Genomic DNA, 13406 nt, shown 5'->3' on the forward strand with positions numbered 1-13406 from the left:
ATCCTGCTATAGATGTGATCAGCCCTCAAATACAAGGCACCTTGGAGTACATGGGATTCAAATGCAGAGGGTGCCACAGATGTCGATTTTGAGAATCTGGGTGTCTGCCTTCCTCAATTAACCTCCTACAACACCTTCATTGTATACCTCAGAGCAAGCAGCCTCGAGACGGTGTTGCTGCTGGGTTTCCAGACATGTGTCATTTCCACTGCATATTTAGTAGGGCATAACTGCCTGAAGTGGGGAGACGGGAATGTGAGGCATGTCTCACTGAGGAGGAGGGTTTTTATTTAAAAAAATATCACTCAACTGCTAATGGAAACGTCAACCTCCTAGCCCTATTCTTAAAAATAAATAAATACAAGGAGTTCCTCGTGTGAGAGGCACATTAGGGACACAAGATATTCATTTCCATGAAGTCACTCACAGCAGGCCTGTCTGGAAAAATGCTTTCATCTTCTGGGATGGGAGGCGGGGGGAAACGGTACCAGCAAGAAGGTTTAAAGACCAAGTCTTTGAAGTAGAGGGTGAAGTGGGAAAAGTGATCCCCCGGTCAGGTGAATGTGGGGCAGACCAGATTAATTTCTATACTTCAGTGTGTGCTGCGTGAGGACCATAGAGTTACAATTTGTAGCAGAGAAGTTCTACATCCAGCCCAACGGTGTTCACACGAGGTTCCCTGAAGTCCTGGTGATTCCCCCACCCCCACCCCAGGACTCCAGGGTGCAGAGGGCAGCTGGAGTGGGAGATGCCCTGTTGCCACAGCCAGGAGAGCTCTGCTTTTCGCTGCTTCATAGATTCCGGTGATGATGAATTTAATTCATTTAACATATATTCACTGAACATCTACTATGCTACTGGCAATGTTCCAAGTATGGTCTATGTGATAGAGACCAAGATAGATGTGGCCCTGGCCTCATGGAGCCTATAGCTTCAGCAAGGTTCTTTGTGGGCTGTTGGGAGGTGTGTGAGTGCTAACATGCTCACTCTGAGGATGAACAAACTGAGGCCCAGAGAGATGAAGCCCTCCAAATAATTAACTGAAGTTGTTGTTCAGTCACTCAGTCATGTTCAACTCTTTGTAACCCATGGACAGCAGCACGCCAGGCTTCCCTGTCCTTTATTATCTCCCAGAGTTTGCTCAAACTCATGTCCATTGAGTCGATGATGCCATCCAACCATCTCTCCCTTCTCCTCTTACTTCAGTCCTTCCCAGCATCAGGATCTTTTCCAATGAGTTGACTCTTCATATCAGGTTACCAAAGTATTGGGGCTTCAGCTTCAGTATCAGTCCTTCCAATGAATATTAAGGATTGATTTGCTTTAGGATTGACTGGTTGGATCTCCTTGCAGTTCAAGGGACTCTCAGGAGTCTTCTCCAACACCACGCTTTGAAAGCATCAATTCTTCAATGCTCTGCTTTCTTTATGGTCCAACTCTTACATCCATACATGACTATTGGAAAAATCTAGACGCTGTGACTTATATTTCTATGTTCTTCCTCCTAAGCCCAGAGCCCAGATAGGTAGAGAAAGGAATACAAAAAAAATTCAGAAATATGCTCAACTTCAGAGGATGTGAATTTCAGTTCATGACTAGGTTTTATCTCTATGTGTGCTCATTCAAGCATTCTCTCAGGCTGCAGTCCATGCTCTATACCCATTCTTGGGCTTGGGGGACATCAGATGCATAGGCCTCATTTCTTCCAGACCAGTGTCTCTGATTCACCTCTGATAGGAGGTCATCCATCTGACTGCTCTTTGTTCCAGGAGCCTCCCCTTCAGTCTCGGTCTGTTCACTTGGTCTGCACAGGTCTCTGTGTAATCCCTGGGGCTCTGGCATTCTTCTCTGCCCTGCATCACTTCCTTCCTTCCCCTCCCCCATGCACGGGGAATACTTTCCCTCCAGCCCCCATTCCTGCTGCTCAGTCTCCCAAAGGCGACCTTTGTCTCTTTCCCTTTCCTTTCTCTGTCCCCGCTGGGGCTCTGTTACAGTACTTTCATAATGCTGAAAACCAGGATGGGGCGGGATACAATTTCATGTGTTTTCCCTTTGAGTGTGTTTCTGTCTTGTTCTCTCACTGTCTGTTTAAAAGCTCTCACTCTTTTTTTTTAAATTACATATTTAATTATTTTTGGTTGTGTTGGGTTTTTGTGGCTGTGTGGGCTTTTCTCTGGTTGTGGAGGGCTGGGTCTACTCTGGTTGTGGTGCACGGGCTCATTTCAGTGGTGCTCATTTCAGTGGCTTCTCTTGCTGTGGAGCACATGCGGGCTTCAATAGCTGCAGCTCCCCGGCTCTAAGAGCACAGGCTCAATAGTTGTGGTGCATGGGCTTAGCTGCTCCTCGATTTGTGGGATCCTCTTGGATCAGGGATAGAACCTATGTCTCCTGCATTAGCAGGCAAAATTTTCACCACTGGACCACCAAGGAAGGCCAGCCCTCACTCTCTTTTAAGTGTTGGGTTTCAACTTTAGAGGGCTTTCCTGGTGGCTCAGACGGTAAAGGATCTGCCTGCAATGCAGGAGACCCGGGTTTGATCCCTGGCTTGGGAATATGCCCTGGAGGAGGGAATGGCACTCTAGTATTCTTGCTTGGAGAATCAGTCCATGGGTCACAAAGAGTTGGACACTCCTGAGCAACCGTCACAGGCTTCACTTGCAACTTCAGCTTCCTGCCTGCGGTGCCTCTGTCCTCTTCACATTTGTAACCACCTGCAGTCCTGTCTCCAGTAAGGTTAGATCCGATCAGCTTTTACATGAAGAACAGCAACCTGCAGTGCGTATGACTCAGGATGTGGAATGTGCCTTACTCAGTCCATCCAGTCCAGACCTTTACCTGCTGGGACACACGATATAGAGCTGCTGGCGATGATCCTATAATGCACGCAGCATCTTGTTATTGGGAGCTGCTCACATGTGAGCCCTTATCACTCAGTCCTTGTTAGGGGACACGATGGAAGGAAAGGGAAAAGCAGCCTCCACCTGTTAAAGAACTTCTCATGAACTGTTTCTTTATTATAGTACAAAACAAAACTAAAGAGTGCTTGCTTTTGAGAAGAAGAGGTTGTTTTTACACAGGCCAACACACTGACTCTCTCCTGTACCCTTCGAAATCCTAAAATCAATTGTCCATTATCTTTAGTTAATACTGTTTGTAGAAGCGAAACATTTTGTGGTTTATTCTTCTCTTCTGTGTATTTTCTTTCATCAAACTGAACTAATTGAGGATGAATTTAATGCTTCTCCTACACGCCAGCACCAGTGCAAAGCAGGCAGGATAGAATTAAGTTTTGAGAGATTTTTGAGTTAAATTGGCAAATGAGGGTGATATGATATTATTAGGAAAGGAGCCTTGGGGAAATTTTCAACTGAGCGATTTTACAGAAATAAGCATACTCTGTCTTCTAGCTCTGATTATCAGTTGTTTTGTGGGGTCTGAATGTGGTGCTCGGACAGTTTTCTGTGTGTAACCTCATCAGTTCAATCAAGGGCTGAATCTTTGACCCTGACCTCAAGTGACCACTGTGTTCCAAATGGCTGAATCTTTTTTTCCCAGTAATGTCTGACTCAGTGTGGAAAAGAAAATCTGAGCTGTTTTGCTGGAATTAGTGATAGTGAATTTTCAAACAGATAGAGTTTTTATCCCTACTTCAGAGCCGACAGATGAATGCCCCACAGTGATGAAGGTCCTTAAGTGGCTCGTCATCTGTCTCCTTGGGAAATACATTTTCCATGACACCAGACCCAAGTTCACGAGGTCTTTTTCTTCCTTCCCTTTCCAGTCTCCCTGACTCTTTTTCCACGGAGCCCTGGCCCCTTCTCCTTCAAGGTCAGGGCATCTCTGGCTGATTGAAGCGTTGCCTTTACATTTCATGCAACAGAACTAATAATAAGGTCAAGTTATTTGCTCCAGGAAAATCACGAAGGACCTGAGGTTGATATAAAGGGACCTTACCCAACTGAAAATGCAAGGTAATTCTTCCCAACATGTAAAAAAGAATCTTACAAAACATTAATGTTTTATCAGTGGGGGCACCTTCCACATTAGGCATTCTTAGGCATGTACTGAGGTGCTTCCTGGGAGGTGAATCTAGGTAGTCTGGTACAAACACATATACTCTGAGCTTTCAGGCTAAACAGACCTTGCAGGACAGGTGAGGGTTGCATGTGAAAGGTTCACAGTTTCTAGAATAAACAGAAGGTTTTTTTTTTGTTTGTTTTGTTTTGTTTTTTTTTTTTTTTCTGAGCAGAGAAGCGGTACTGATGTTAGCAATGCTCCTTCTGCTCAACCCCTCTCCAACGACATTAAAGGAGCACTGTGTATGACGGCTGGGCTCACCTTCATATTGGCAGCCTGTGGTCCCTAAACACCATGTCTCCAGCTTCTCCCCATCTCACCCTGCTGTGCATAGATTTGTTGAATCTGGTTGAGCTTCTAATAGGTTCATTCTTTCCATTCAATCTGTAGATATATCTCCTTTCATAGTCTAGTAAGTTTGGTATCATTAACTTTGGGGGAAAAAAGATGATTTTTTTCACCTAAGTCAACAAAGACCTGCTTCTTCTTTTGTTGTTCAATCAAATAGTCAATTTTTACTCTTTATTTCCTTGGTTTTTCTTAGACATTTAAAAGTGTTAACTGTGTCCTCCTTCTCAAAATGATGTTCTTTTGTATTCAGTCATTAAGTGGCCTTGCTTCCTCCCTCCTCTTTACTCTCTACATTCAATACATGACTGCATGAATTATAATTTTTTTAACATATCTTGAAGAAAAGCTATGACCAACCTAGGCAGTATATTAAAAACTAGAGATGTTACTTTGCTGACAAAGGTCCGTCTAGTCAAAGCTATGGTTTTGCCAGTAGTCATGTATGGATGTGAGAGTTGGACTATAAAGAAAGCTGAGCACCGAAGAATTGATGCTTTTGAATTGCAGTGCTGGATAAGACTCTTGAGAGTCCCTTGGACTGCAAGGAGATCCAATCAGTCAATTCTAAAGGAAATAAGACCTGAATATTAATTGGAAGGACTGATGCTGAAGCTGAAAGTCCAGTACTTTGGCCACCTGATGTGAACTGACTCATTGGAAAAGACCCTGATGCTGGGAAAGATTGAAGGCAGAGAAGGGGACAACAGAGGATGAGATGGATGGCATCACCCAACTCAATGGACATGAGTTTGAGCAAGCTCCGGGAGTTGGTGATGGACAGGGAAGCCTGGTGTCACAAAGAGTCAGACACAACTGAGCAACTGAACTGAACTGAGCTCAGAGCCTGCACTTAGGCCAGACCAAATCACCTGCCAGTCCCCAGATGTGACCATTTTGCTGGAAAATTCTTGGTTTTTGACACCTCCACTAAGGTAGCTCCATCTGTCTTGAAATACTTAAGAAATACTTTACAACACACACATCATATCATCTTTCCCTGATTCCCTCAAAACTAGTGTAGGTGTCTGCCTGTAAGTTAGAATTGATTGTTTATTAGTGTGTCTCCCTGTTTAGCTGTGAGCTCCCTGAGGAAGTCTGTTTTATCTTGAGTATCTAGCACATGCTTGGCACATAGTAGGCACTCAATAAATTATTGATGAGTAAGGAAATAAACTGTAAATAACCAAAAGGTAAATTTGGCATATAAAAGCATCTTCACTACTGAGCAAATACACTGTAAAAAGATCAACTAAAAGTTTTGGGTCTATAACACTTCATTCTGAAGGGCCAAATCCTCTTGTAAACACTTAACAGGAGTGATGGACGCAGGTAACAGATGCATTAAAATAGATTGGGAGATGATTCATCTGACCTGCAGTTTGAGATTGTGTTTATTGGGAAACAGCTATAGTTCCTTTTCTATTTACACTTCACTTATTGCTTCTTTCTAAAATGTGTGCATGTGTGTTTTTGAATATGGGAAATAGTATACTAAATGTCTGAAGAAAATGGGGCTGAAGGGAATTGACCTTTATCAGGGATTATTTTAAAAGTCCCAGAAAATTCCAAAACAAAGGTTCAAAATCTTGTTTTCCTTGGTAATTGCTAATAAAGATTAAACATTTATAGAGAGAACTGCAGCCGATATGTCATTGTTTCCATGGGTAGCCTGTTTACAACCATTTTGTACACAAACAGCAGTATTATTCTAAGGTCGGTAACCAGTTCACTAGCCTTTCAAGAAAATATTCAAACAAATTCTTCTCTGGTAATGTTACCAGAACATCATTTCTTTAGAGGCACCAACACAGTGCAGAAAGCCTTTCTAAGTGTTTGTGTTCCTCATGATAAAAAAGATGATTACTTGATGGCATCTGAATTATTACAATTATGAGACAAAATATGTTTTGTGTACTCTCCATCATATTCTGACCAAAGGTAAAAGTATTTCCTCCTGGAGGAGGAAATGGAAACCCACTCCAGTCCTCTTGCCTGAAAAATCTCATGGACAGAGGAGTTTGGCAAGGCTACAGTGCAAAGGATCACAGAGTCGGACACGACTGGGCGACTAAGCACAGCACGTAGTACAGAGGTGTTTTCTCATCTCCTTGAGTACAAAGGAATATGCCATTGATAGACATGGAAAAACTGACAAGGGTACACCGATGCTTCATTTCAAAAGACACAGAATTCCTCTTAATATTCTGTTTAGCACAGATTTTCGCTCGTACAGAAAGAAGCCTATGTATTAGGTCATTAAGAAGCCAGACAACACATTTTCTGGAGATGTATGTATTTCTAATGTATAATATATGTACTTCAGAGGATTCCCAATGAGGAAGGATGGTGGGGATGCCACCCACACCATGACCCAGCATCTACCAAGCCCTGGCTCAGAAAACAGCAACAAAGAAGCAGCTGGAGAAGCAAAGATGGCTGGGACTGAAACTCAAAGGACAGCTATTAAGATGGATGCAGACAGGGGTGACTGAATTATTCATCTTTTTCCGTCATCCTCAGCTTCCCAGATAATGACCACATTCATTAGTGTCATTCTGAAGACAAAAGTGCGCTGTTGGGTTTCCCCTGCTGATGAAAGGGCTCCTTCCTCTTTCACTTTTCCCTGTGGTGGAATATCCCGATCTTCCTGGGAACTTGACTCTAATAATCACTCCTCATCTAATGCTAGGGCATGTAGGACAAGCATGTCCTTTATGGGCTGTTGATCTGCTTAGTTAACTCAATTGTCTTGGTCCTTTTCTAAATTACACACATGTGTCTCCCTAATTCACCCTAGCATGGAAAATACCAGAATTTGCTTCAGTTCAAAGAACAAACTGCCATAGAATTAAAGCAAAATGCAAACATACATGCTATTTAAATACTAATTGATTCACCAAAGTAACTTTATGTACTCCTTTTAAAGAGTGCATCTATTATATAGACTGAAGTATAACGGCAATCACTGCTAGAGAGCACACTGCACTGAGTACTCTGCCAAGGGACTTATTTCTGTAATCACTGAATCTTCATGAGTAGCCTTTAAAAAGGACTAGTTGAATGATTTAATTAAAATTAATATATTTTAAAACTGGCTTATTATAAATAATAAAAATAAAATGCATACATTCATATATAAAGTATTTTTATAATTTACTATAATTATTATGAGTATAAATTATCATTACAGAATATTGTATAAAGCTATATTGCTCTGCTTCATGAAAATATTTACCATAATTTCTTGGTTTGGAGTGCTTTATCAAAATTTAACCTAAATCTAATAATTTTCCAAAAGAATTTTTAAAAACTCGTAAAAGGACAAGTTATATAGCAAACTATAACAAGTCATTATCTGCTTAAAAGGTTTGTGTGGAAATGTCATAAATGAAAGAACTATATCTACTTTTTAATATTTAAAATTTTGCCTCTTGAACTAGGTCTCAATGGAATAGAAATACTACATTAATGGCCATGTATTGTTAAGGATTTAGATCCCCCACAGTGAGCACTTCACATCCAAGCTTCAACTTAACCTCTGTCCCAAGAGGCCAAAGGGCAAGCTGACTCAACCCTAAATTCTTTAAATTTACTATCTAAATTGGAAATTTCAACAGTGATTATTTTTTTGCATGTGATGAAAAGTTTTTAAATTGTTCGTATATTTCAAAGCTTGGCTACCACTCTAATTCAAAAAGCATAAAATACATGTAACTATGAGTCATGTATTAAACTTGTGAGACTATATATATATATAATATCTTATATATTATATATCTTATATACTATATAGGACATATATAGTATCTTATATATTATTATATACCACTCCTCCAGTGGATCAGACAGTAAAGAATCTGCCTGCAATGCAGGAGACCTAGGTTTGATCTCTGGGTCGGGAAGATCCCCTGGAGGAGGCATGGCTACCCACTCCACTAATCTGGCCTGGAGAATTCCATGGACAGAGGAGCCCAGCTGGCTATATAGTCCATGGGGTCACAAAGAGTCAGACATGACTGAATAACTGACACTTTCATTTTCATATGTTATTATATATTATCATTATAATACTGTTAGAGGAAACACACTGACTGAAACCGCCCACCCTGGCCAGGCACCATAGTAACTATTTGCATGAGTTGTTTTACAACAGGAGGTCCTGGTAAGGAACACAGAACTAATAAGCCTCCACCAACCGGAAGAGTTCGGGAAAGGTCAAAAGGAGACACCACATGTCCAACCACCTCCCAGAATCCTTCTCTCTGGCATCCATCTTGGCTGAACAAGGCGTGCACCCCCCAGGAAGGACTCTGAGTCAGAATGATTGGCTGAAGACAACCCGGAAACTAATCCCATCACCATAAAACCCGAGACTGCAAGCCATGTGGCAGAACTGTTCTCCTGGGTTCCCTGACCCTACTGCTCTCCACCCAGGCGCACTTTCCCAATAAAATCTCTTGCTTTGTCAGCACATGTGTCTCCTCAGACAATTCATTTCCGAGTGTTAGACAAGAGCCCAGTTTTGGCCCTGGAAAGGTTCCCCCTTCCTGCAACAATACTGTGTATTATATACATATTGTTAACTTAAAAATATCAGGAATTATTGATATCTAGGATTCTTATTAGAGTGGCTTGTGGATTCTCTTCTAATTTCTCCTAGTTACTTTTGAGAGCACGAACACTGGAAAGATTTAAATTGTATTCTAGCTACTGCTCTAAGAAAAATTATCAAAAAGAAGAAAGATGTTCCCATGTAGTCTTCGTGTGTCTTCTGGGTGAAGAGATGGTTTCACTGTGAGGAACTAACTAATCCCATTCATTCTTATGCTGTCTGTGCAGTGGCTTCTATCTTCTCTTACAGAGAATATGAAGAGGATGTTTACACCACCCTGTAAACTCCATTCAATAATGCATGCGATCACTTCCCTGTTTCCTTTTAATAAGGCAGAGGACAATGAGGTGCTGCCCCAGCTGGAAGCATTAGTAAGGATGTGACTTTCCCCATGGCTCAGGGGTAAAGACCTGCCTGCAATGCCAGAAACATGGGCAAGAGATGTGTATTTGATCCCTAGGTTGGGAAGATTCCCTGGAGAGAGGAAATGGCAACCCACTCCAGTATTCTTGCTTGGGGAGTCCTATGGACAGAGGAGCATGGCGGGCTGCAGTCCATAGGGTTGCACAGAATTGGACAGGACTGAAGCAACTTAACATGCATGGATGGAGTATTGTTGCCTGAGAAATCCCAGGCAAGGGTTGCAAAATCGGGTTGCAAGAGTCGGACATGACTGGGTGACTAAACAATAACCAGTATTCCTACTGCCTCTAGGTCTTCCTTACAGGCAGCCTTCCCTGGGACCTGGCACTGAGAGGGCTTGGGAACCCTCCCAGTCACACCCTCATCTGAAGCCCAGAACCCTTTCCTTCCCCTTCTCCCTGACCATGACCACCCTACTCATCAGGCAATTTTTGAACATGAGAAAGACAAAATCATTAGAATAGAAAGTGTGATTTGGGGATAACAGAGTTAGAAATGTTAAGAAATAAGGCAGGTAAGTGTGTGGGAGACGGGAGGCATGCTTTGTTTCATGGATTCATATAACTAGCACGGGGAGGGTGGAAATCTAGAGTTGTCAGGACACTTCATCTTCCTTGAGAATTCTGTCTCATGATATCATTCCAAAGCTCTGACAAAGTAACTGCCTGCTTTTACCTACTGAAGTCTTCCATGTGACAGGAAGTAAGACAAGACTGGTCTTTTCAGCCATTATTTAATCCTACTTCTTGTCATGTGACTCACGTCAGTGGGTCTCAGTGTGTCAAGAGTCTCCACCTGTTAAATATTGATTACTGTGGCTGATTTCATGGCTATTCAGGGTGGATTATATGTGTCAGAAGATTATAAATAACATGGGAGAAAAAAATGAAAATCTTGTAGAAACCATCTGTGACAAAAAAAAGTAGCTAATGAGTCTTTCAGTTGTTCTAAACTCTTGCACTGTGACTTTTCAGCTTTTGGTCTTGGTAGATGAAGATGTTTTTGGTGGATAAGTTGGTTATCTAGTGTGGTACAGTGAAGATTATTAGGGCTTGGCTCAAAAGAACCCACTAAATTGCATGCTTTTCATTTTAAGTGCCTATGATAGAGATATTGGTACATGTAAGAACTCCACTTTTTGTTCAAGGAAGCAATGAGAAGGAGTAAAAACTAGTAGAAGTAGGAAGTAATCATACGTGTATCAAATCTAGCCCTTTATATTACATATCATTTAATCATTCTAAAAGAAGTTAAAAATACGAACAATTCTATGACAAGAAGGCATGTCTGTCACAAGAATTCTCTGTTGTGAAGAGGACATTTATTAATGGTGTTTATAAAACACTATAAAATAATTATCAAGGGAACCACTAAAAATTTGTAGAAAGGAAATACAAAATATATATCAAAATTGCTCAGTTAATCCATAGATCCTTACAGAAATACAACAAATATTCCCTCAATATACTTGGTCTTATCTGTACTTTTGGCACTTATTGTGCAACATACACTTCTGGATAGCACTGCAAGTCCTCAAATATCCTCGGTGAATTCTTAAAGTTCCTGAAAAGTCACTTCAAGTTCTCTGGTTTTGGAGCGTTGGAAGTACAAATCTTAAATAAGTGACTCCTAATGATAAAAGGTGAATTTACATAACTAAATTGCCTCATAGTATGGGTCTCCTATTTTGTGTATGAAGTGATACAAAATTTGACCAGAAGATGGCAGCAATCTGAAAGGAAAAAAGAAAACAAGAAAGCAAACAGGAAAACAAAAGGCAAGATATACCAATCATCATGCTGTTCAAGGGTTTAAGGATGACTATTTCAATGTGTTAACTTTTTGTATAATTTATTTGTTTCAAGGTATAATATTTCCTAATCCTAAGAATAGTAACTTGAGTACTCATAAGAGCCTGCTGCTGCTGCTGCTAAGTCGCTTCAGTCGTGTCCGACTGTGCGACCCCATAGACGGCAGCCCACAGGCTTCCCCGCCCCTGGGATTCTCCAGGCAAGAACACTGGAGTGGGTTGCCATTTCCTTCTCCAGTGCATGAAAGTGAAAAGTGAAAGTGAAGTCGATCAGTCATGTCCGACTCTAGCGACCCCATGGACTGCAGCCTACCAGGCTCCCCTGTCCATGGAATTTTCCAGGCAAGAGTACTGGAGTGGGGTGCCATTGCCTTCTCCGCATAAGAGCCTACCTGTACTATTTTCTCATTAAAGAAGAAAGTCCTTTCAAAGATCCAATAATTACATCTAGATCGAATTTTAAGTCAGTAGTGTATTCATTTTCGCTTGGAGTAAAAATAATATTCTAAAATAATATATATGGTACTCAAATTTATGTCCCAGAAAGATATTAACTGCATTAGAATTTTCTCTAAAATATCTGTTTGGGGTGGAGAAAGTTCTTGTGTACTACAAAATGCATTATATAGAAACATAATTTAAAAAACATGAAAATATTCTTCCATAAAGAATTATATATCTCATTATATATCTATATATAATTTTATTTACAAATCATTAAAAAAGAAAAAGTCCTACATCAGCCTGAAAGAGTAACAGAATTTTCCTATGTGCTTAACTTAACTAACAGCTTGAACTGAACTGAACTGAACTAAAAAGATACACAGGGGAGCATATACTCCATGTCCTTTTAATGTCTCTTCCAATTTGTACAGCAAATAGAATTATGGATCATCCGCAATGACAGTATTCTTCAAACCAGTTAATGAGTAATGTTGTTTATTCTGTGTAACTCAGAAATATGCTAGGATAATTGTGGAAAATAATAAATATATGATGGTAACTAATAAAAATATTGAAATGATTTAAATTTTATGTCTTTTGCTTTTAAATGGAATCATATAGTTTTTGCCATAAAATTATTTTCTGGCTTGATAGTAATATTATTAATTAAAGTTTTCAGGTATTTGGTAAGAAAAAAATTACATTTAGTATCCTATTGCTTCAAACACTTAAGAAAAATAGTCCTTCAGCCTGAGTCTGAATATAAGCAGGGTATCCTTGGGGTCAATTCCTGCCACCCAGGCAGTTTGTAAGTCAGAATATATCCATTTACTCCATTAAGTTGTGCTGTGCTGTGCTTAGTCACTCAGTTGTGTCCGACTCTTTGTGGCCCCATGGACTGTAGCCTGCCAGGCTGCTCTGTCCATGGGATTCTCCAGGCAAGAATACTGGAGTGAGTTGCCATGCCCTCTGCAAGGGGATCTTTCCAACCCATGGATCGAACCCAGGTCTCCTGCATTGTAGGCAGATTCTTACCCACCTGAGGCACCAGGGAAGCCCAAGAATACTGGAATAGGTAGCCTATCCCTTCTCCAAGGAATCTTCCCCATCCAGGAATCGAGCCAAGGTCTCCTGCACTGCAGGCAGATTCTCACTGCAGCTGAGCTACCAGGTAAGTCCCTCCACTAAGTTAGACTGACCTAATTCCCTCCATCTATGCTTGATCTGACCATTTGAGACCCAGTAAGTGTACTTATTGCTGAAATCCATCCTTCTTTATGCCAAGAAGCTACTTGCGCTTCTAGAGTTCAGCCACAAACTAAATGTCCAGTAGCTCTGCCAGGCAGGGTTCATCCCTTGTCACTGCATTAGACCTCGTCCCCATCACAATTCCCAAGAAATGGACTCATGCAGAAGGGTGTTTCTTCAGTACTTGTTGGAGCTGAAGAAGAAATCAAGCCCTCTAACAGACAAAAAAAATTATGCTATGTAGACCCCCAAAGTAGAAAAAAGTAAAAGTCTAGTCAAACAGCTAAACACTCAGATTTTACCTCTCTGCAAGAATACAGTTATTTATTTTAAACCTTTGGCATCATTCATTTTTAAAATTGTGTTCAAATTTGTTAATCTACAGCTCAATTGGTATCACTGACTCAACGGACATCTGTTTGAGCAAACTCCGGGAGATAG

At 40.9% G+C, this 13406-nt stretch overlaps 1 protein-coding gene across 10 annotated transcripts in view; it reads right to left on the reverse strand.

Annotated features, from left to right (window-relative positions):
• DLC1 (DLC1 Rho GTPase activating protein) overlaps positions 1-13406 on the reverse strand; it is a 434550-nt gene that overhangs the window by 284825 nt on the left and 136319 nt on the right. The window contains exon 5 of one of the 10 annotated variants that reach the window (XM_055567236.1): positions 10769-11195. The exons of the other annotated variants lie outside the window; for them this stretch is intronic. Coding sequence (XP_055423211.1) covers positions 11130-11195 — 66 coding nt within the window. The 3' untranslated portion in view covers positions 10769-11129. Of the gene's footprint in view, positions 1-10768; positions 11196-13406 lie in introns of those variants that run through there. 10 annotated transcript variants of the gene reach the window in all.

This window comes from Bubalus kerabau, chromosome 2 (genome assembly GCF_029407905.1).
Source record: "Bubalus kerabau isolate K-KA32 ecotype Philippines breed swamp buffalo chromosome 2, PCC_UOA_SB_1v2, whole genome shotgun sequence".
Classification (NCBI taxonomy): Eukaryota; Metazoa; Chordata; class Mammalia; order Artiodactyla; family Bovidae; genus Bubalus; species Bubalus kerabau.